The sequence below is a fragment of the Hyla sarda genome, chromosome 2, assembly GCF_029499605.1.
Source record: "Hyla sarda isolate aHylSar1 chromosome 2, aHylSar1.hap1, whole genome shotgun sequence".
NCBI classification, from domain to species: domain Eukaryota; kingdom Metazoa; phylum Chordata; class Amphibia; order Anura; family Hylidae; genus Hyla; species Hyla sarda.
In genome coordinates, this window is record NC_079190.1 from 83570012 (window position 1) to 83593318 (window position 23307).

At 43.8% G+C, this 23307-nt stretch overlaps 1 protein-coding gene across 3 annotated transcripts in view; it reads left to right on the forward strand.

Annotated features, from left to right (window-relative positions):
- Positions 1-23307, forward strand: part of PMEL (premelanosome protein) — a 29150-nt gene that overhangs the window by 66 nt on the left and 5777 nt on the right. Inside the window, exons 1-3 of one of the 3 annotated variants that reach the window (XM_056562344.1) lie at positions 26-139; positions 7231-7311; positions 21415-21547. In XM_056562344.1, the coding sequence (XP_056418319.1) occupies positions 21484-21547 (64 nt within the window). In that variant the 5' untranslated portion in view covers positions 26-139; positions 7231-7311; positions 21415-21483. Of the gene's footprint in view, positions 1-25; positions 140-7230; positions 7312-17684; positions 17704-21414; positions 21548-23307 lie in introns of those variants that run through there. The other 2 variants (XM_056562346.1, XM_056562345.1) reach the window with 2 other exon arrangements.

Genomic DNA, 23307 nt, shown 5'->3' on the forward strand with positions numbered 1-23307 from the left:
AATGGCGCCAACGTGTGAGGAGGAGAGGGATTGTTTATAGGAGCCTTGTCCCTCATACACTGTGTCTCCTGTATGAAGACGTGGCTCTTGTTCCTGTAGTTTATAATTCTGAGGACTAGACCGGTGTATTCCTTAAGCAGTGTGTTCCCCAGCATGCCTGGATAACTAGAGGGCTAATATTACAATATTAACATTGTACATAGGACAAATAATTCCTCCACATCCTGTCCACCAGGGGCAGACTGGCAACATTTAGGGCCCCCAGACCAAATAATGCAGGGGCCCCCTGCAGGACTCTAGCCCTGGCCCTACCTCTTCCCCCTACTGAACCTGTTCTTATCCCGCCTCTACATTTCAGACCAAATCCGAAGTGCCCAACCGCTCAGTCTGCCCCGGCCTGAGGTCAAGGACTACTTTCACTGTGAAGACCCCCAATTTCACAGAGACCACAGGTATGGTGTCCCTTTTAGGACATCGTCAGCCGTAACTCCGTCCTCCGTCAGGTGATATGGCGTCCCGCCTCCTCCCTTAGGCCAATCTCCGTCAGGCGTCAGCCGCAATTCCCTTCTCCCTCCTTTGTCATCCTAAAGTCTCACATCCAAAACTCCGTCATCCCTCAGATGAAAAACGTTCCTGCCGTGTAGCAGAACCGAGTCATTGTCGGCTCTCTGCTATACGGGTTCTTCTGATGGAGTAGCGGCTGACGACTGATGGCGATTGGTCCGAGGGAGGAGGCGGGACGCCGTTTCACCTGACGGAGGACAGAGTTACGACTGACGATGTCCTAAATTGGACACCGTTCACAGGAGAATATTCAGGGTTCACCCGGACCCACAAGGTTACCATGTTAGCATAGATTTTGTTAGGTGTACTGCTACCCCCAACCTGACCTACTACTTCTATCCTCCTCGTGGGCATTATAACTTAACCTCCAGAGAAATGATTATCATATGTGATTGATATCATCCGCTCCTCTTATAACGCTCCAGTACTGATATAACCTCCAGACATTACATCATATGTGACCAATATCATCCCCTCTTTTTATAGGGGTTCATTCACACCATGTTTAGCTTATATGGTCACCGGATGCGGCAGGGAAATGTCAAAACCGGCCACCACCGTATACCTGCTGGACCCGGTCCGAATCTCATTCATTTGAATGAACCAACCGGAAACATTCTGCACTGTATCTGGTTTTGTAGTTGGAGAGAAAACTGTGGCATGCCCGCAGCAGAGTCCCCGCAATTGATAGCAGCAATTGTACACTGCAAATCTTACTCTCAGACAGCTCTCTTCTTGCTTCCCTGCCTCTCCCCTCTGTCATGACTGAAGAGGAAGCAGTGTGAGGCCATAATTGGGGGGGGGGGGGGGGGGTCCTGGAGAGTAGGACTCAGCAGAGATGTCACTTCTAATTGGAGTTGTCCTGTTACCATAATAATAATAATTCTTCATTTATAAAGCACCAACATATTCCACAGTCCTCTTTGTGGCTCACAATCTAAATTCAAATGTTTTGGAGTGTGGGAGGAATGAAAAGTACCTGGAGGAACCCATGCAAATACCGGAAAAAAAATACAAATTCCTTTGCCAGTGTTGTCCTTGGTGAAGTGAACCAAGGATCCCAGGCACCAGCCTGCACCACTTGAGCCTGGAATTCTCCAAGAGGGAAAAGAAAACTGTTGTACTGACAGTCCGACAGTAACGCTGCTCATCTGGCCTCATGGCAGATATGGCCCTGGGTCAGGAGTCACTAGATGTAAGGAACTTCCTTGACTTCCTAGTGTGCCCAGTAAGGCCAGCCACTGTCATTAAAGGGGTACTCCGGTGCAAAACATCTTATTCCCTTTCAAAGGGATAGGGGATAAGATGTTTTGTGCTCGGGGCTTAAACCGTGAGTACTTACCTGGAACAGCTTACAACAATACATAAATACCATATCCCCTTAAGGACCAAGCCCATTTTGGACCAGAGCGTTTTTTGAACATCTGACCACTGTCGCTTTAAACATTAATAACTCTGGAATGCTTTCATCTATCATTCTGATTCCGAGATAGTTTTTACGTGACATATTCTACTTTAACATAGTGGTAAAATTTTGTGGTAACTTGCATCCTTTCTTGGTGAAAAATCCCCAAATTTCATGAAAAAATTGAAAATTTTGCATTTTTCAAACTTTGAAGCTCTCTGCTTGTAAGGAAAATGGATATTCCAAATTTTTTTTTATTATTATTCACATATACAATATGTCCACTTCATGTTTGCATCATACAATTGATGAGTTTTTACTTTTGGAAGACATCAGAGGGCTTCAAAGTTCAGCAGCAATTTTCCAATTTTTCACAAAATTTTCAAACTTGCTATTTTTCAGGGACCAGTTCAGTTTTGAAGTGGATTTGAAGGGTCTTCATATTAGAAATACCCCACAAATGACCCATTATAAAAACTGCACCCCCCCCCCAAAGTATTCAAAATGACATTCAGTAAGTGTTTTAACCCTTTAGGTGTTTCACAGTAATAGCAGCAAAGTGAAGGAGAAAATTCAAAATCTAAATTTTTTACACTTACATGTTCTTGTAGACCCAATTTTTACATTTTTTCAAGTGGTAAAAGGAGAAAAATTTGACTTGTATTTGTAGCCCAATTTCTCTCGAGTAACCACATACCTCAAATGTCTATGTAAAGTGTTCAGCGGGCGCAGTAGAGGGCTCAGAAGGGAAGGAGCGACAAGGGGATTTTGGAGAGAACATTTTTCTGAAATGGTTTTTTGGGGGCATGTCACCTTTAGGAAGCCCCTAGGGTGTCAAAACAGCAAAAAAAAAAAAAAAACACATGGCATACCATTTTGAAAACTAGACCCCTCGGGGAATGTAACATGGGATAAAGTGAGCCTTAATACCCAACAGGTGTTTCATGACTTTTGCAAATGTAAAAAAAAAAAATGCTTGTTTTCCCAAAAATTTTACATTTTTAAAAAGGATAATAGCAGAAAATACCCCCCAAAATTTGAAGCCCAATTTCTCCCGATTCAGAAAACACCCCATATGGGGGTGAAAAGTGCTCTGCTGGCGCACTACAGGTCTCTGAAGAGGAGTAGTCACATTTGGCTTTTTGGAAGCAAATTTTGCTCTGGGGGCATGCCGCATTTAGGAAGCCCCTATGGTGCCAGGACAGCAAAAAAAAACCACATGGCATACTATTTTGGAAACTAGACCCCCTCGGGGAACGTAACAAGGGGTTAAGTGAACCTTTATACCCCACAGGTGTTTCACAACTTTTGCATATGTAAAAAAAAAAAAAAAATTTTACCTAAAATGCTTGTTTTCCCAAAATTTTACATTTAAAAAAAGGGTACAAACAGAACATACCCCCCAAAATTTGTAACACAATTTCTCCCGAGTACGGTGATACCCCATATGTGACCCTAAACTGTTGCCTTGAAATACTACAGGGCTCCAAAGTGAGAGCGCCATGCCCATTTGAGGCCTAAATTAGGAACTTGCATAGTAGTGTACATAGGGGTATTCTACGCCAGTGATTCCCAAACAGGGTGTCTCCAGCTGTTGTAAAACTCCCAGCATGCCTGGACAGTCAGTGGCTGTCTGGTAATACTGGGAGTAGTTGTTTTGCAACAGCTGGAGGCTCCGTTTTGGAAACAGTGGCGTACCAGACGTTTTTCATTTTTATTGGGGAGGGGGGCTGTGTAGGGGTATGTGTATATGTAGTGTTTTTTACTTTTTCTTTTATTTTGTGTTAGTGTAGTGTAGTGTTTTTAGGGTACAGTCGCACGGGTGGGGGTTCACAGTAGTTTCTCGCTGGCAGTTTGAGCCGCATCTCAAACTTGCAGCCGGATACTTACTGTAAACCTCCGCCCATGTGAGTGTACCCTGTTCATTCACATTATGGAAGGGGGAACATCCAGCTGTTGCAAAACTACAACTCCCAGCATGCGCTGACAGACTGTACATGCTGAGAGTTTTAGTTTTGCAACAGCTGTAGGCACACTGGTTGTGTATCACTGAGTTTGTGACCTAACTCAGTGTTTCACAACCAGTGTGCCTCCAGCTGTTGCAAAACTACAACTCCCAGCATGTATGGTGCATGCTGGGAGTTGTAGTTTGCAACAGCTGGAGGCACACCGGTCGTGAAATACTGAGTTAGGTAAAAAAAAAAAAAACTCTGAGTTTCACAACCAGTGTGCTTTCAGCTGTTGCAAAACTACAACTCTCAGCAGTCACCGACAGCCAACGGGCATGCTGGGAGTTGTAGTTATGCAACCAGCAGATGCACCACTACAACTCCCAGCATGCACTTTAGCTGTTTGTGCAAGCTGGGAGTTGTAGTTATACAACAGCTGAAGGTACACTTTTCCATAGAAAAAATGTGCCTCCAGCTGTTGCAAAACTATAAGTCCCAGCATGCCCATAAGGGAATGCTTGCTGGGAGTTGTGGTGGTCTGCCTCCTGCTGTTGCATAACTACAGCTCCCAGCATGCCCTTTTTGCATGCTGGGAGCTGTTGCTAAGCAACAGCAGGAGGCTCTCACTCACCTCCTACTGCTGCAAGCCGCCGCATGCAGGTCAGTCCCTCACCGCCGCCGCCACTCCTGGGGCCCCGATCCCAACATTGACGCCGGGGATCGGGGTCCCCAGCTACCGGGGTCCACATCGTCACCCGCTCACGTCCTCCGGTAGAGGGGCAGAGCGGGTTGCGGGAGTGACACCCGCAGCAGGTGCCCTGATTGGTAAACCGGTAAACCGGCCGACCAATCAGGGCGATCGTGAGGTGGCACCAGTGCCACCTCACCCCTGCTGGCTATGGCTGTTCGGGGCCGTCAGAGACGGCCCCGAACAGCCTGTAATTCCTGGTCACCGGGTCACTGGAGACCCGATTGACCCGGAATGCGCCGCAGATCGCTGGGCTGAATTGTCCAGCGATCTGCGGCCATCGCCGACATGGGGGGACATAATGAACCCCCTGGGCGATATGCCGCGATGCCTGCTGAACGATTTCAGCAGGCATCCGGCTCCGGTCCCCAACCGGCTAGTGGTGGGGACCAGATATACATAATAAACGGCTGAGGTGTGCCATAACCGTGATCGAGGGCGCGCCTATAGAGGGCATACCCTGTGTAGAAGTGATGAGAAGAAGGGAGGGTTGGGTGGGTGCGCAAACGAAACACACGACATGCGGTAGGGGATTCTGGGTGTTATATATCGCACGCCCCTCCCACAAACACAGCCCTGCGGGCTTAATTACTTGTGCTCGGGGCTTAAACCATGAGTACTTACCTGGAACATCTTACAACAATACATAAATACCATATACATAATAAACAGCTGAGGTGTGCCATAACCGTGATCGAGGGCACGCCTATAGAGGGCAAAAAGCAAGACAAGTAGGTATAATTAACATTTGATATACCACAATAACATTGCCAAACTTAAACACCTGCGATATTTCAAACCTAAGATTCGGAACATCTCATATAACAAGACGATCTACCCATTATCATTATTTGAGGATATGTGTTGGAACTTTGTGCTGTGACGCTGCTGCGGCGGCACAAAAATCGGGAAGAATGCCCTGAAAGAGAAGTAGGATTATGACCCAATGTTTTAGCTAACAGCATTGTTCAAGAAAGATTAGAACAGGCACCATAACCCTCATCTACTTATGACAAGTTGTTCAGTGATACTGACATGCTCACATGTAGACCAAAAGCAGCGGGAGCAGAAAGTATTACATCACTGAACCCATACCTTGATAGGAAACTCAGAGGATTGCAGCTTGTCCCTAATGCAACAAGACTACAGAAGGCAGTTAATGACCTGTAGACGTGACAGGACTTTGAGTAATCATCGTGCCTGTAGCTGTGATGGTGTTGGTGTCACCATATGATCGGGAGACTATCGTGATCTATTTAAACAACAAGCTACTTACTTACTGATACCTGGTCCATGCTTATGGTCCTTACCTGGTACTTATGAGCAATAGTGTTGAACCAAGATGAATCAAATACCTTCCCTAGATGTAGACAACTGTTTTACCTCTACCTGAAATTTAAGTGGCAAAATATACTTGAGTGGGTAGGTAAAATAAACCACCCCGTGCCTTCCTGACATACCCTCGATAGTAGCCCCGACATGATTTGTAAAACCATTGTACCCAACAAAGCGACAAGTCTTATGCGATCATCATGCCTGTAGTCTTGACAGGACAGAGCATGACCATACTTGCCTGTAATTGTGACCGGACATTTACGTAATCATTGTGCCTGTAGTCATGGCAGGTCTACCGTATTTATAGTGCCTGTATTTGTGACAGGACATTGCGTAACCATCATGCCTGTAGTCGTGACAAGTCTGGCGTACCCGTTGTGCTGGTAGTCGTGAGAGAACATTGCATAACTTCGTGCTTGTAGTCGTGACTGAACTTTGTAAATCTCATACCCGTAGTAATGATAGGTTGCCTAGATATTGTGTAACGTGCCTATTTACAGTAATCATATAGTGACAAGTCTATGCATTCGAAGCGTGTGTATTTGGAACATATAACAGCTCTTGCGAGAGCACAAGAACATTGCCTGATTAGGAGCAGCGCACCAAACTGACTATGGTTAAAACCTGGAAAGGCGTGACAGACCTAAAAACGTGCGCAACTTACTAGTGATGATCTTCATGTGAATCTGAAAACACAACCTGAGAACATGAAAAATGCGGGCCCATGTTTGCCTTTGAAGTGTAATATGTTTTTGACGTATTGCTCTGAAGAAATGTCAGTAACAATAAACGCAAGTAACTTCCACCTGAATGTGTGTGAGGTATGATGTGCAACTCACATACTATGACTATGTAAACGGTATCATTCTGAAGGCGTATCAGTAACAATATGATGCAATTAACTTGTGTCATGGAATGTGATATCCTTGCCTTCTATATTATCCTTCCATATACTAGAAAGCACAAATAAAGCAGGTGCAGCGCTCAAATCCTCTGCAACCATACCTGTGATTGGAGCACTTGAAGTGGAAGCTACGGGCACACGGGATGGACTCACACAGGGTGGACTCACACAGGGTGGACTCACCTCCAGCACTGCTGTCCCAGAATCCACAGATTTTATTTGTTATTTTTATTAATTATTTAAATTATAATTTTTTTCCCAAAATGTTTATTTATTTTTATTTATTTATTTATAAAAAAAATTATACGCCTGCTACTGACTCTAGCCACCCAAGAACCAACGTCACCTAGAGCTACACCCTGGAAGATAGATTTGGAGGGCTGGCATTACTACCTATGACGTGAAGGTGAGTTGTAATGCTGTTTATTTGTGAAAAAAACGGGATGAGTTGACCGTGTCAGTGTTGGATATGTACAGCGTGCTGAGGATGTCTGCGACAGGATATGCGATATACACCTGCAACGTGCGGCTACCAAGATTCTGTAATGTGACCATTATACCTGCATTTTTTTATATATACCGGTATTTATTTATTATTTAATTTATTATTTTATTTTTATTATTATTAGTCTTATTATTATTATTTTTTTTTTTTATAATAAGCTACTGCTTGCTACCACCTTATACGCTTCTGCCCGCGGTATTGTTCTGACGCGTGACATAGAACAATGCGGTAAGTGACTTCCCCCTTAAATACTTCAAGTATACTGGGTCAGGCATTTATGTGAAGCTGCAAAACGGTATTGCCCTGAAAGCATGTCAGTTAGCAACGTGATGCAAGTAAATACCCCTAAGGGCGGGTCAGGTATATTGGGACATTACTTGTGCTACCTCTACATAACGGTATTGCTCTGAAGACGTGTCAGTAGCAATGTGATGCAGGTAACTTCCAACCTGAAGACCTGTCAGGTATGATGGGCAAGTCATTTATGCTATAACTTCGTGCCGTGGGTGATCTGAAAGCGGGTCAGTAACCGAAGACGTGGGTGAGTTCTACCTGAAAGACGTATGTCAGGTATGCTGGCAGTCTGCTGAACTGGAAACATATGTGCAGTATTGTTCTGAAAGTGTCTGTGAACTGTGTGAGCATATGCCACCAGACTATGTCAGGTGCGTAGGTGAATTGATTGTGAATTGATAATGAGAGGAGAGAGAGAGAAAAAAAATAAAGAAAATTCTTCTCTCTCAATCCTCCCTTTTAACATTTTTTTTTTATATATTATTTTTATTTTATGTTATTCTTTTTATTTATTAAACATTTTAAAAATTTTTTTTATTATCTAACTACATGAGGATATATACGGAATATGGACGGAGATGGTAAACCTAAAAGCGGACCTGACTGCGTGCTGATACGTACCGACAGACGTGTGTAGTTTGAGAGTCAACTGTGATGCAAACCACTTCATCTGTACCTGACACCCGCAAACAGAAACTACTATAAATACCTTGAACTGATTTATCTATGAATGTATGTATCAATATGTATATCAATTAACCCCTTAAGGACGCAGGGTTTTTCAGTTTTTGCACTTTCCTTTTTTTCCTCCTTACCTTTTAAAAATCATAACCCTTTCAATTTTCCACCTAAAAATCCATATTATGGCTTATTTTTTGCGTCACCAATTCTACTTTGCAGGGACATTAGTCATTTTACCCAAAAATTCATGGCGAAACGGAAAAAAATAATAATTGTGCGACAAAATCGAAGAAAAAACACCATTTTGTAAATTTTGGGGGCTTCCGTTTCTACGCAGTGCATATTTCGGTAAAAATGACACCTTATCATTATTCTGTAGGTCCATACGGTTAAAATGATATCCTACTTATATAGGTTTCATTTTGTCGCACTTCTGGAAAAAATCAGAACTACATTCAGGAAAATTGATACGTTTAAAAATTTCCTCTTCTGACCCCTATAACTTTTTTATTTTTCCACATACAGGGCGGTATGAGGAATCATTTTTTGCGCCGCGATCTGAAGATTTTATTGGTACCATTTTTGTTTTGATCGGACTTTTTGATCACTTTTTATTTATTTTATTTATTTTTTGGTATAAAAAGTGACCAAAAATACGCTTTTTTGGACTTTGGAATTTTTTTACGTGTACGCCATTGACCGTGCTGTTTAATTAATGATATATTTTTATAGTTCGGACATTTACGCACGCGGCGATACCACATATGTTTATTTTTATTTTTATTTACACTGTTTTATTTTTTTTATGGGAAAGGGGGGTGATTCAAACTTTTATTAGCGAAGGGGTTAAATGACTGCACACACTGATCTCTCATGCTGATCACTGGCGTGTATTAACACGCCTGTGATCAGTGTTATCAGCGCTTGACTGCTCCTGCCTGGATCTCAGGCACGGAGCAGTCATTAGTCGATCGGACACCGAGGAGGCAGGTAAGGGCCCTCCCGGTGTTCTGTAAGCTGTTCGGAATGCCGCGATTTCACCACGGCGGTCCCGAACAGCCCGACTGAGCAGCCGGGTTACTTTCACTTCAGACGCGGCAGTCAGCTTTGATCGCCGCGTCTGAAGGGTTAATACAGGGCATCACCGCGATCGGTGATGTCCTGTATTAGCCGCGGGTCCCAGCCGTTGATAGCCGCCGGGACCGACCCGATATGCCGCGGGGACACCTCGTGACCCCGCGGCATATAGCGGGAGCCGGCGGAGGACGTAAATATATGTCCTTCGTCGTTAAGGGGTTAAAATATTTTTTATTTTATTTTTTATTTTTATTACACACCTGTATTAGGTAACACGCTGAACCAACCACCCTGAACCAACCACAAGAAACAACTCCCCCCCCCCCCTTTACAGTCACTGTATGAAGGGCAGACCTATCCCTTTCCAGAAATTCAGTTTGCTCTGAAATTCTGCCATAGAAGACAGCATGAAGCTCATTGTCTGCAGGATCTGAGCTAACACTACCAATATAATCTAAAACGTCTTGGGACAAACTGAGTGCCACAGAATTGCAAAGAGGGAAACGAAAACCCAGCAGTAAATGAGAGAATGATGTACGCCCAACACCTGTGATTCCCAACTAGCACTGCATTCTGATGAGCACTCTCCCCTGGGATGAATACCTCAGCTGTGCCCAGTGAATTCGCTGCATACAGCCAGCTCAGGCTAACAACCTGTTTGAAATTCCCTCCGCTCTGAAACTGCATAAATGAAAGGGAATACATCACACTGTGACATGTTATGCCTCTGCTATGCAGCAAGTGCAGGCTGACCTGCGATCACAGCGCACCTGTGGTCAGACCCCCCGCCCAACATGCAGACAACAAACATAACAGAAATATAAATGATGATATAATGTTTGCCAGTGCAGTGGCTAGCAAGCGCTGAAATGCCCGTGTAAGCAGTATTAACCCCCCCGATCACTGCGCTTAAACATGACAGTATACAGTAATGCCATGGCGGGCAGACAAACAACATGGCAGGCTTACTTTCGTTTTCAGACGCGGCGATCAACTTTGATCGCCGCGTCTGAAGGGTTAACAGTGCGCGGCACAACGATCGGTGCCACACGCTGTTAGCCCAGGGTCCCGGCTATGAATAGCAGCCGGAACTGAGCCGGTGTGATGTGGGGTCACGGTGTGACCCCGTTTTTAACACCGGTACCTAGCGTAAGGCGTACGTACAGGTACGCCCTATGTCCTTAAGAAGTTAATTACATATCGTGGGAATCCCGCCGCTGGGGACCCCCGCCTTCACTGGCGCGACACCCCAGTCATGCGTGCGTGCGTTTTTTTGGTTGTGCCTTAAATTATATGGTAAAATGAGTGATGTCATTACAAAGGAACTGGTCGCACAAAAAACAAGCCCTCATACTCGTCTGTGGATGAAAATATAAAAGAGTTATGATTTTTTAAAGGCGAGGAGGAAAAAAACAAAATGCAAAAATAAAAAGATTCCTTTGTACTGTGTGCAGGTGTTATGTACAGCAGTTATTTTACCTCATATTTGCAGGCTTTCGTGACGCTAAAAAGTGCTTTTAATCAAAGCCTCTGACGGTTGGATAGGCATGGTGTGAGGTACGCGATGCCCCGCCGCCGCCACACCCACCCACACGCCCACCCACACGCCCACTTTGTATCTCAGTGCTGGGACCGCTGTGTGATTGACACACAGGTAACAGCGCATGCGCCCTTCAACTAATGTAACGTGCGCGCTGCTGCGTGCCATCCAGCAAGCGCTCGCTCCTCCAGCGAGTTCTCACTCCTGCGCTCTCTGGAGGAGCCCTGCGCAGGCGCGCTGAGGAGGACGACGGCAGCGGGAGCGAGCGCTCGCTCGCTGGATGACACACAGCAGCGTGCACGTTACATTAGTTGAAGGGCACATGCGCTGGGACCTGTGTGTCAATCACACAGCGGTCCCAGCACTGAGATACAAAGTGGGCATGTGGGTGGGCGTGGCGGTGGCGGGGCATCGCGTACCTCGCACCATGCCTATCAAACTGTCAGTGGCTTTGATTAAAAGCACTTTTTAGCGTCACGAAAGCCTGAAAATATGAGGTAAAATAATTGCTGTACACAACACCTGCACACAGTACAAAGGCTGTGTGCAGGTTATTACACTAAAATTTCATGACATTTGCGGGGTACTCCACTGCCCCAGTGTCCGAAACATTTTGTTCTGAACGCTGGGTGCGGGCTACAGGGCTCATGATTATTAACATTTGACCGCTAAGCGGTCACTGAGACCCTAAATTTCCCACCCAATATAAAACTTAACGTTTAATGAGCCAAGATTAAAATAACCTCACACATATTGATCCATAGTGCATTGATTGGCATGACACTGCATGCTATAGTAAGTGAATTGAAAAGATAGACTGTGGCTGCAGTCCACAATCTATAGTGTGAGACAATTAAAAATCTAACACATTGCCCGCCCGCCCGACGTTTCGCCACAAGCTGTGGCTTTATCAAGGGCTAAGAGACAAAACTTTTGCCTCTTAGCCCTTGATAAAGCCACAGCTTGTGGCGAAACGTCGGGCGGGCGGGCAATGTGTTAGATTTTTAATTGTCTCACACTATAGATTGTGGACTGCAGCCACAGTCTATCTTTTCAATTCACTTACTATAGCATGCAGTGTCATGCCAATCAATGCACTATGGATCAATATGTGTGAGGTTATTTTAATCTTGGCTCATTAAACGTTAAGTTTTATATTGGGTGGGAAATTTAGGGTCTCAGTGACCGCTTAGCGGTCAAATGTTAATAATATTGGATTTACCCTCCACTCATAGGTCCCTCTTGTTGCACAGGGCTCATGATGTCACGGCCACGCCCTCAAGTGATGTCACACCATGCCCCCTCCCCATAGACTTGCATTGAGGGGGCGTTTCGTGACATCACTAGGGGGCGAGTGACACGGTGACCCCACATCATATCACGGCGTGCGTCAAAGTGAAGCCGGGACCCGCCTCTAAAAGCGCGCGGCACTGATCGCTGCTAAAAATGAAAGTGAAAGTTGCCGGTTAGCTCAGGGAGCTGTTCGGGATCGCCGCGGTATAATCGCGGCATCCCGAACAGCTGTAGCACAGGAGGAAGGTCTCTTACCTTCCTTCCTGCAGTCCGATCGCCGAATGAATGCTTCAAGCCTGAGATCCAGGCTTGAGCATTCAATCGCCGAAAACACTGATTGATCCATTCCTATGGAGATGGATCAATCAGTGTAAAATAACAGTTTAAGCAATGTTGTAGCCCCCTATAGGAGCTATAATATTGCATAAGAAAAGTGTAAAAAAATCATTAACCCTTTCAATTATCCCTTCCCCTCATAAAAGTTTGAATCACCCGGCATTTCCAAGAATAAAAAAAACACAGTGCAAATAAAAATAAACATATGTGGTATCGCCGCATGCGGGAAATGTCCGAATTATAAAAATATACCGCTTTTTAAACCGCACATTCAATGGCGTACGCGCCAAAAAATTGATCAAAAAATAAAAAGTGATCAAAAAGTCTGATCAGAACAAAAATGGTACCGCTAAAAACTTCAGATCACGGCGCAAAAAATGATCCCTCATACCACCCTGAACACAGAAAAATAAAAAAGTTATAGGGGTCAGAAAATGACCATTTTAAACGTATAAATTTTCCTGCATAAATATTCCTTGGTCATATCTTCCGTCTCCATGGATTGCCTACTCATATTGTCTCCGATCAGGGAGTCCAGTTCGTCTCCAAGTTCTGGATGGCCCTCTGTTCTCGTCTACAAGTTAAACTGGACTTCTCCCCAGCTTACCACCCTCAATCCAATGGTCAGGTCGAAAGGGTGAATCAGGTCCTGGGGGACTATCTTCTCCATTTTGTCTCTGCTTGCCAAGACGACTGGGCCGATTTACTACCCTGGGCTGAATTCTCTTACAACCATAGAGATTCTGAATCCACTGGGACTTCATCCTTCTTTGTGGTCTATGGGCTTCATCCTCATCCTCCTCTTCCCCTGTCTTCTTCTTCCTCTGGAGTACATATGGCTGACGAACTGGTGCAGAATTTCGCCTCCATCTGGCAGAAGACTCGCCACTCCCTTCTTCATGCCACAACCCATATGAAGTCACAAGCGGACAGGAAAAGATGCCCTCCTTCCGAGTTCTCTCCTGGGGACAAAGTGTGGTTATCCTCCAAATACATCTGCTTTAAGGTACCCTCATAAATTGGGTCCAGGCTTTTTGGGTCCCTATAAAGTAAAAAAACTACTTAATCCTGTGGCTTATTCCCTCCATCTGCCCTCCTCTTCCGGATTGCAAATTTCTTCCATGTCTCCCTCTTGAAGCCGGTCATCCACAACCAATTTTCTCAAAAGAACATCTCGCCTTCCTCCATCTCTGGTACCTCTGATGTTTTTGCTGTTAAAGAAATCCTAAACTCCAAGCTGGTCAGAGGAAAACACTTCTTTGTGGATTGGGAAGGATTCAGTCCAGAGGAGAGGTCTTGGGAACCACAGGAAAATATCTTGGACCAGGATCTGCTCAAAAAATTTCCGAAAAAAGCTAAGTGGAATCCCATGCTGATGTGGGCACAAAACATAAGTCTGTATATGCTCTTGTGAAAGTGGCCTAAATAAATATGTATAAATATATCAGGGGACCTTACAGAGATCTCTCCCATGATCTATTTATACCCAGGACTGTATCTAGAACAAGGGGGCATCCTCTACGTCTAGAGGAAAGAAGGTTACTAAACCAGCACAGACAGGGGTTATTTACTGTAAGACCAGTGAGACTGTGGAATTCTCTGCCTGAGAAGGTGGTCATGGTGAACTCTGTAAAAGAATTAAAAAGGGGTCTGGGTGCATTTTTGGAGAATAATAACATTACAGGTTATGGATTCTAGATCTACTGTATATCAACTCAGTAGGAACTCATTAGGGTTATAGGTTGAACTTGATGAACTCTGGTCTTTTTTCTACCTTATGAACTATGTTACTATTGTTACACAAAGCGCTCCAGGCACAAGCTCCGGCCGTGAGCGCAGGGCTGGGATTCGCATCACGGGACGCATGTGAGTCCCAGCCCGTCACTCACCACGCTCCGCTGTCCCTCTGTCTCAGCTCCGGCGCGCGGGTCCCCGTCTCCTAGGGCGCACGCACGCCAGAGCTCTGAAATTTAAGGGGCCAGTGCGCCCATAATTACTGTTTGCACCTGACACCACATTATAAATCCTTTCACCTCCCACACTTCCCTGCCAGCTCTTCAGTGCCCCTAGCCTGAGATTTAGCATTCCCTATTGCCTGTTTGTCTTTCCCGTGTATCCAGACCTTCTGCTACGTTACTAGACTTCGCACCTTTGCCCCCTGCCTTGACCTTCTGCTATGTTTGACTATGCTACTGCCTTGTCCTTCGGTACCTCGTCTTGCCCAGCTACCTGTGTGGTCGAGCCGTGTCGGGGGTAGCGACCTTGGTGTCGCCTGCCACAGCAAGCCCATCCTGTGGCGGGCTCTGGTGATGACCAGCGGCACCTTAGACTCCTCTCCCCGATACGGTCTGAGTCATCAGCCACACAGGTAAGAGGATCCACATCCAGCTCCGTTACAACTATGTTACTATGTTACCTTTGTGAAGGCACATTGAGGAATTTACCATTGGTCACCAGACAAATATTTGGTAAGGATCATTGGAGCAGTTGCTTATAACAACCAGTCAGATTCGGCTTTCATTTTTCAGAGGCATTTTATAAAAAAATGAATGTTGGAATCTAATATGCTGCTATGGGCAACTGCTCCAGTGATCCGCCGCACAATGTTTGGTCAATCTCCCCCATATTTTTTCTGTCCAAGTCTCAAAAACTGTGGTTTCAGCCTATGAGTTCTACTTTTGGACAACAATGTGATAAATCAGCTACCACTGCAAAAGTCAAAGCACATTTTAATTCATCCTAAGGAGTTTTGTAGAAATAACGTGGATGAAAAAGTCACAAAACGTTTGCTCACATATTCATTTGTGCAAAAATAAGCGACAAATATAGACAAAGTTGTGTAAATAGAATTATACATTCTCTCCTGTGTCTGAAACACCACCAAGAGCTAAGCCCACAGTATTAGTAAAGTCACCCTCAGGCTAGGTTTCCACTTGGTTTTTTTTGTACACCTAAAAAAACGCCAGCAAAAACGCCAGAAAAACTGCCATAGGTTTTTCCTGAGTTTTGGCAGTTTTTCTGGCGTTTTTTCTGGCGTTTTCCCTGGTGTGTGGAAACAGCCAAATTTGTCCCCTGTTTTCTCACTGCCTTCAGGGTACCACTCTGTGGATTGGATGCTGAGCGCCAGGTCCACAGAGTGTAAGGAGATGAGGAGTGATGTATAGCATCACTACTCACCTCCCTGGCTGTATAGTATACAGGGGGATATAGTGTACCCATATATACTATACAGGAGCCGGGAATCCTGTCACCAGACTGACAGGACTCCCTGCTCCTATAGCCCCTTTGGGCGGTATACAGAATATACAGCTATCTATAGATAGCTGTATATAGTGTATACAGAACAGGAGCTCCACTTACCTCCCTCGTTTCTGTAATCGCCGGTCCGTGTAGCTCCGCCCCCTAGTGATGACGTCATTAGGGACGGAGCTACAGACATATTCAGGCTAGTCTGAAGCTCTGTTCACATTGTCCGTTTTGTATAATGTGAACAGACCCTTCTGCCAGTCTCTACCCAGACAGGGAGACTCCAGTTGTTGCTAAACTACAACTCCCAGCATGCCCAGACAGCCAAAGGCTGTCTGGGCATGCTGGGAGTTGTAGTTTTGCACCAATTGGAAGCTCACTGTTTAGGTAGACATTGCATTATGGGCGCTCTCCCCTGCAGAGAGTGCAAAAAATGTCCTAACCTATTTTTTTTGTGTTTTTTTTTCTTCTCATTTCAGATCCGTGTATGCAGAGGATTAAGACGGATTCGATGGATTACGACGGATGAACTTTATTTTTTTAATTTTAATAAAATGGTTAACAAAGGCTGTGGGGGAGTGTTTTTTAAAATAAAATATTTTTTCCAATGTGTTGTGTCTTTTTTTAATTGAATATTCAGGCTTAGTTATGGAGGCTGTCTAATAGACGGAATCCATGACTAAGCCGGGGCTTAGTGTTAGCCCCAAAAACAGCTGGTGCTAACCCCCAATTATTACTCTAGTACCCACCACCACAGGGGTGCCGGGAAGAGCCGGTACCAACAGGCCCGGAGCATCAAAAATGGCGCTCCTGGGCCTAGGCGGTAACAGGCTGGCGTTATTTAGGATGGGGAGGGCCAGTAACAATGGTCCTCGCCCACCCTGGTAATATCAGGCTGTTGCTGCTTTGTTGGTATCGTGCTGATACTGAATATACAGGGAACCCTATGCGTTTTTTTTTTCATAAATAAAAAACAAAAACGCATAGGGTTCCCCCTATTTTCAGTGTCAGCCAGATACCAACCAAGCAGCATCAGCCTGTCATTACCAGGGTGGGCGAGGACCATTGTTACTGGCCCTCCCCAGCCTAAATAACGCCAGCCTGTTACCGCCTAGGCCCAGGAGCGCCACTTTTGACGCTCTGGGCCTGTTGGTACTGGCTCTTCCCGGCACCCCTGTGGTGGTGGGTACCAGGATAATAATTGGGGGTTAGCGCTAGCTGTTTTTGGGGCTAGCGCTAAGCCCTGACTTAGTAATGGATTCTGTCTATTAGACAGCCTCCATAACTAAGCCTGAATATTCAATAAAAAAGAAAACACAACACATTGGAAAAATTCTTTTATTTTAAAAAACACTCCCCCACAGCCTTCGTTAACCATTTTATTAAAATATTTAAAAAAATCCTGTTCATCCGTGGTAATCCATTGAATCCGTCGTAATCCTCTGCATACACGGATCTGAAACGGGAAGAAAGAAAAAAACACAAAAAAAATAGGTTAGGACATTTTTTGTGCTCTCTGCAGGTGAGAGCGCCCATAATGCAATGTCTACCTAAACAGTGAGCCTCCAATTGGTGCAAAACTACAACTCCCAGCATGCCCAGACAGCCTTTGGCTGTCTGGGCATGCTGGGAGTTGTAGTTTAGCAACAGCTGGAGTCTCCCTGTCTGGGTAGACACTGGCAGAAGGGTCTGTTCCCATTATCCAATACGGACAATGTTAACAGAGCCTTATACCCTTGCCAGCCTGGATCGCGTCTGTAGCTCCGCCCCTAATGACGTCATCACTAGGGGGCGGAGCTACACGGACCCGCGGGGACTGGACAGAGGTAAGGGGACTTCTCCATCTTCTGCATACACTATATACAGCTATCTATAGATAGCTGTATATAGTGTATACCGCCCAAAGGGTTAACCTACACTGTCCAGCAGTGTAAGTTAACTCTTTCCTTGCTGGGCTGGTACATAGCGCACAGCTCAGCAAGGGGTTAAGTGAGCCAGCAATGTGTATACTGTATACACATTGCAGGTTCACTGTAAGTTCTTGCTGGGCAGTATGTATACGATGTATATCTACTGCTTAGGATCAGCTGATCTCCCGGCTCTGTAGCCTTGAGAACAGCTGATCCCGACAGTCACTTTGATCGCAGCGGGTGTCAGGAGGAGTGACATCCGCTGGGATCTGTCCCTTACTGCAGGTACTAATACTACCAACATGGAGTACACTCTGCTCCATGTTGGGAGCTGTAGTACCTGCATTAATAGACAGATCGCGGCAAGTGTCACTCCTCCTGACACCCGTTGCGATCCTCCAGTATAATGTATAGATGTGGCCGGCTGCTCTTCTATGGTCCCCTGCACTGCCATATATATACACATATTCCTATTTCCCACAGAGTTGTGATTGGCTGGAACCATCTGACCAATCACAGCTCTGCGGGAAATATGAATATGTGTATATATACGTCAGTGCAGGGGACCATAGAAGAGCGGCCGACCGCATCTTTAGATTATACAGGAGGATCGCAACGGACCCCAGCGATCTTTCAATTAGTACAGGTAACTACTACTCCTATCATGGAACAGTGTGTTCCATGCTGGGAGTAGTAGTACTACCTAAAAAATGGGGAAAAAAATGAAACATACACACACACACTACATTTTTATTATTGTCGGCTACATTTTTAGTGCCCTACCCACGCACATAAATTGATCCCTGTTTAAAAATTAATAAAAATGTTGTTATAAAAAAAGATACATTTCGTTAAATACAATTTTTTCCATCACTACTGTATCTTTTTTTATTATTATTTTTTAATGGTACCCTACAAAATTTTTATAAAAAAGGTATCTCCAACACTTTTTTGGATCGCTAAAGTCCAAAAGAGAATAAAAACCACCTGAAAAAACGCCAAATTTAAAACCCACATGGCGTTTTTTCACTCCCATAGACTTCTATGGGAGAAAAACGCCAAGATTTTCCTGAAAAAACACCAAAGTCTCGACAAGAGGTCGTTTTTTAAAAACTGCCAAGGAGCCCAAAAACGCCAAAAGGATTAAAAAAAACGCCAAACTGAAAAACGCCAAGTGGATTTGGCATTTTGCAGTTTACTATTGACTTGCAGCTAACATCTGTCCACAGCATTTTTTCACAAAAAAACGCCATGCGGCAGAATGGGCGTTTTTATCAGGCTAAGTTTCCACTTGGTTTTTTGTCTGGCAGTTTTTGAGCCAAAAGTCAGAAGTGGATCCATAAGGGAGGAAAAGTGTAAGTCCTTCCTTTATATGTCCTATTCCTTTTGAATACACTTCTGGCTTTGGCTCAAAAGCTGCAGTGGCTGTATTCCAAAAACTGCCAGAAAAAAAACCAAGTGGAAACTTAGCCTTATTGTGTGCATGCATTCTTATGCATCTAAAATTTCAAGATCACATAAAAATCCAAAAATACAGACGGGAGATTTATCAAAACCTGTCCAGAGGAAACGTTGCTGAGTTGCCCATAGCAACCAATCAGAGCGCTTCTTTCTTTTTGAAAAGGCCTCTGCAAAATGAAAGGAGCGATCTGATTGGTTGCTATGGGCAACTCAGCAACTTTTCCTCTGGACAGGTTGTGATAAATCCGTCCTAGAATTTTTGCTATTGTCACAAAAACATGGTTTATTTTTTTTCTTCTATAAGGCTAGGTTTCCACTTTTCTGGCAGTTTTTGGAAAACTACTACTGCAGTTTTTGAGCCAAAGCCAGAAATGTATTCAAAAGGAATAGGACATATAAAGGAAGGACTTACACTTCTCCTCCCTTATGGATCCACTTCTGAATTTGGCTCAAAAACTGCAGTGGCTGTATTCCAAAAACTGCCAGAAAAAAAAACCCAAGTGGAAACCTAGCCTTAATCCACTTCAAACTGAACTGGTCCATGAAAAATGTATTCCTTTTGATGCTTATTGACTCTCAAACCACCTCCAGCTGTTGAAAACCTACAACTTTCACAGTTTTGGAGATTACTGATGAAAAACAAAATTAAACACTATTATTGTGTTTTTTTTGCAGTCACAATTATATCCATGTGATATCATGTGATCTCCTAGAAATACATTACATGCTATATTACATGTTTTAGGGAAAGTACAATCATCCCGAATTTAGAGCCCCATGAAGACATGGAGGTCACACAAGCATGCTTTGGATTACAATTTTAGCAAGTTATGTGAAAGATAAAAAAGACTGCAGCACAGAGATTATAAGGGAAGCATGTCACAGTTCAGAGGCATCAAAGGATCACATGACCTCCAATCGGGGCAATAGCCTTTCATTAGTCTAATGAGGTGTAAATGAGCAGGTGAAGCAGGGCTGAGCTTAGGGGCCTGGATATAAAGGAGGCGCTCACAGTGCACCATTGTGGATTGGCATCAGAGGAAGGGTTTGGTATGGAATGGAGAGGGTGGCTTTGTAGATATTTAGTGCTCTGTGGCTGTATAACTACAGTAATTCATTTTTTTCTTTTCTAAGGGTCAGTTCACATGTGCTTTCTTTTGCTGCAGATTTTAATGCCTATTGACTCTCAAACCTGCAGCTGGAAATATACATTTGTGACCTGATGCTAAATGTTCTTTATTATATCTGGAGCACTAAGCTTGTACTGTATAGTGTCTCTTGCAAAATGTACACTAAGGCTTGTTTCACACTAGCAAATTACTCCGTTTAGCAAGTTCTGTCCTAAAATCTGCTGTCACTGCCAGTAACCAAATCCTATACGTCTGTTAGAACATCCCATTATAGTCTGGGATTTTTCTAATATCTGTTTTAATCCATTATAGTTTGTTATTGATAACGGATGCTATTTTGTGATGGAAGATGGTACGGAAGGAAATAGTTCATGAACTATTTCTTTCTGTAACTATCTTCTGTCACAAAATAGCATCCGTTATCCATAATGGATTAAAACGGATATTAGAAAAATCCCATAGACTATAATGGGGTTTTCTAACGGACGTATAGGATTTGGTTACTGCCGGTGACAGCAGATTTTAAGATGGAACTTGCTAAACGTAATTTGCTAGTGTGAAACAAGCCTTAGTTGTATGGGTCTGTTTGTTTTAAGGGTAGGTTCATGCTAAACTTTATGCAAATATTGCTGTATACATCAGAAACCCAGGATGTGTATCAATTAACATAAGTATGAACATTCTCTAATTCTACATGCTATAGCTCACTACAGTATCCATTCAAGCAGTCAGTTATGCAGTGTATGAGGATCCACTGAAGTTGCACTTTTTGTCACATTTGAATTACTGAAGAGGGTGAATAATTGTGGTTATTGTATTCCCTCTGTAGTTTATGTAACTAGAATTCACACTTCCTATTTTTATATAAGAATTATGATGGGGATCACATGAAATAACTTGCCTGAGGTCTATAACCTTGATGCTGTCCACTGGGCAGGGAGGCTTGTAAGATGAACAGGAATGTATTAATCCATGTAAAGTCATGTGGGGGAGGCATGATTATGCAAATTATTTTTTTTTTGGGTACTTTTAATAGGCAGTGTCCCTGTTTTTCTTCTTCCATCGTGCTGGAGTCCTGTCTTGGAGGAACAAGGAGGCAGAAGACATGTGGGGAAGCTGGCACTTGTGTGTTCTGTGGCTGCTGTGTGCTGGAATAGAGGCTCAGAACAGTGAGTACTGACTGTCATCTGTGTCTGCATACAGAAGCTGATGTCCTCCACAATAGGTTAACTGGGGCTTCTGGGTTTTTTGATATTTCCACTTGATAGTATTGTTGCCAGTTGACATTCAAAGTTTTGATGGATCCGGGTGCTGAAACTCAAACTAGTCTTTAACTATAACCAAGCAAAGCATCTTTGACTCCCCAGCTTGGTGTTCATTCTCATTGGAGCAGTAATGCTACACTAACACTGCGTTTCTTACATACGGTTGCTGTATCAGTTTCCCTTAACGGGAAACTAAAAACTGACACCTGTATATATTTTAATGCTTACTGTGTTTTGCATTGGGTGCAATGTTTTAAAAACCATACATGGTTTTTATAGGGTTAAGAAAGATCCCAAAACTGTAGATCACTGTTTTGCACACAGGAAAACTGTACATAACTGGATACATCTAGTTGTGTACAGTTTTGAATGGGTGTCAATTAATAGGTTTACATAGTTTTCACATTGAAAACTGTTTACAGCAACCATGTGTATTTAAAGTGTGAATGCACACTTAGACTTTTTTAATTAGTAGATATACAATCTATAGTAATGAAGAGCAGTATAATCAGAAGACATATAACGTATTAACTGGTTCAGAAACTTTAGCCCTGTGTGTGTGTATATTATTTCTCCTCATTCATTGCTGTTTTAGAATAAAGGGAAGCCCTTTAACCTTGGTTATAAGCATCTAAGATATAACCAAATCAGGACTAGTCATACATACATGTGACTTTATTTGTAGAGTGGACATTTTACTATATCCACACACAAACTTTGTGGAACCATCTTCTCAGTTTAGCAGTATGTCTAGTGGAGAGAGATGAGCAAAGTTAGTGATTCGCTTTGTCATGAACTTCTCGGCTCGGCAGTTGCCAACTTTAGCCTGCATAAATTAGATCAGCTTTCAGGTGCTTCGGTGGGGGGAGAGTCTTCTAGGACTGTATTCACCTTTCCCAGCCCACTGGAGCACCTGAAAGCTGAACTAATTTATGCAGGATAAAGTCAGCAGCCGCAGGACCGTGAGGTTTGTATCGAATCACTGTAACTTTGCTCATCTCTAATGTCTAGCATAGATCTGTAACAGTGTCTGATATGGTATAGAGCTAATGGAAATGGCCACAATAGCCTGGGCACTACATTTGGATGCTCATGTACAACTAATGTGACACTGGATGTAAGCCATAACGTTACACTGACTGTGATATTGGGTCCACAAAATACACTGAGCTGCATTGTCTTGTGAACACTTGGTAGTACTACAAAATCTTGATACAGTTCAGACCTTGTCAACCTAGATTAAGTAAATATAAGGCTATACATAAGGATATAAATATAAGGCTAAGTTCATACTGAGATGGTGCTCCTATCTAAAAATGGGATGGCAACACAAACTCTTAATGGGAGCATTGAGCCTATAGCTTTCTATGGCCACATGAAGCCACCTATTGAGTCCGAGATATGTACTATTTCAAAACTGCAGGGCCTACATTTTGAGTCCACTAAAAAATGGTACATATTTCTCAGTCTAGGTGACTCAGTTTAGCCATGGAAACAATAGGGTCTGTTCTAACAGTATACACTGACATCTTTCTGGCAGGATGTCGATGGATATGACTAATGGTGGCACTAATACAGTATAAACCTATCCTTAACGCAGGAAAATCACTTCAGCTACTCTAGAATGTCTTATGTACTTGTTCAAGTGAATAAGGGCTAGACAA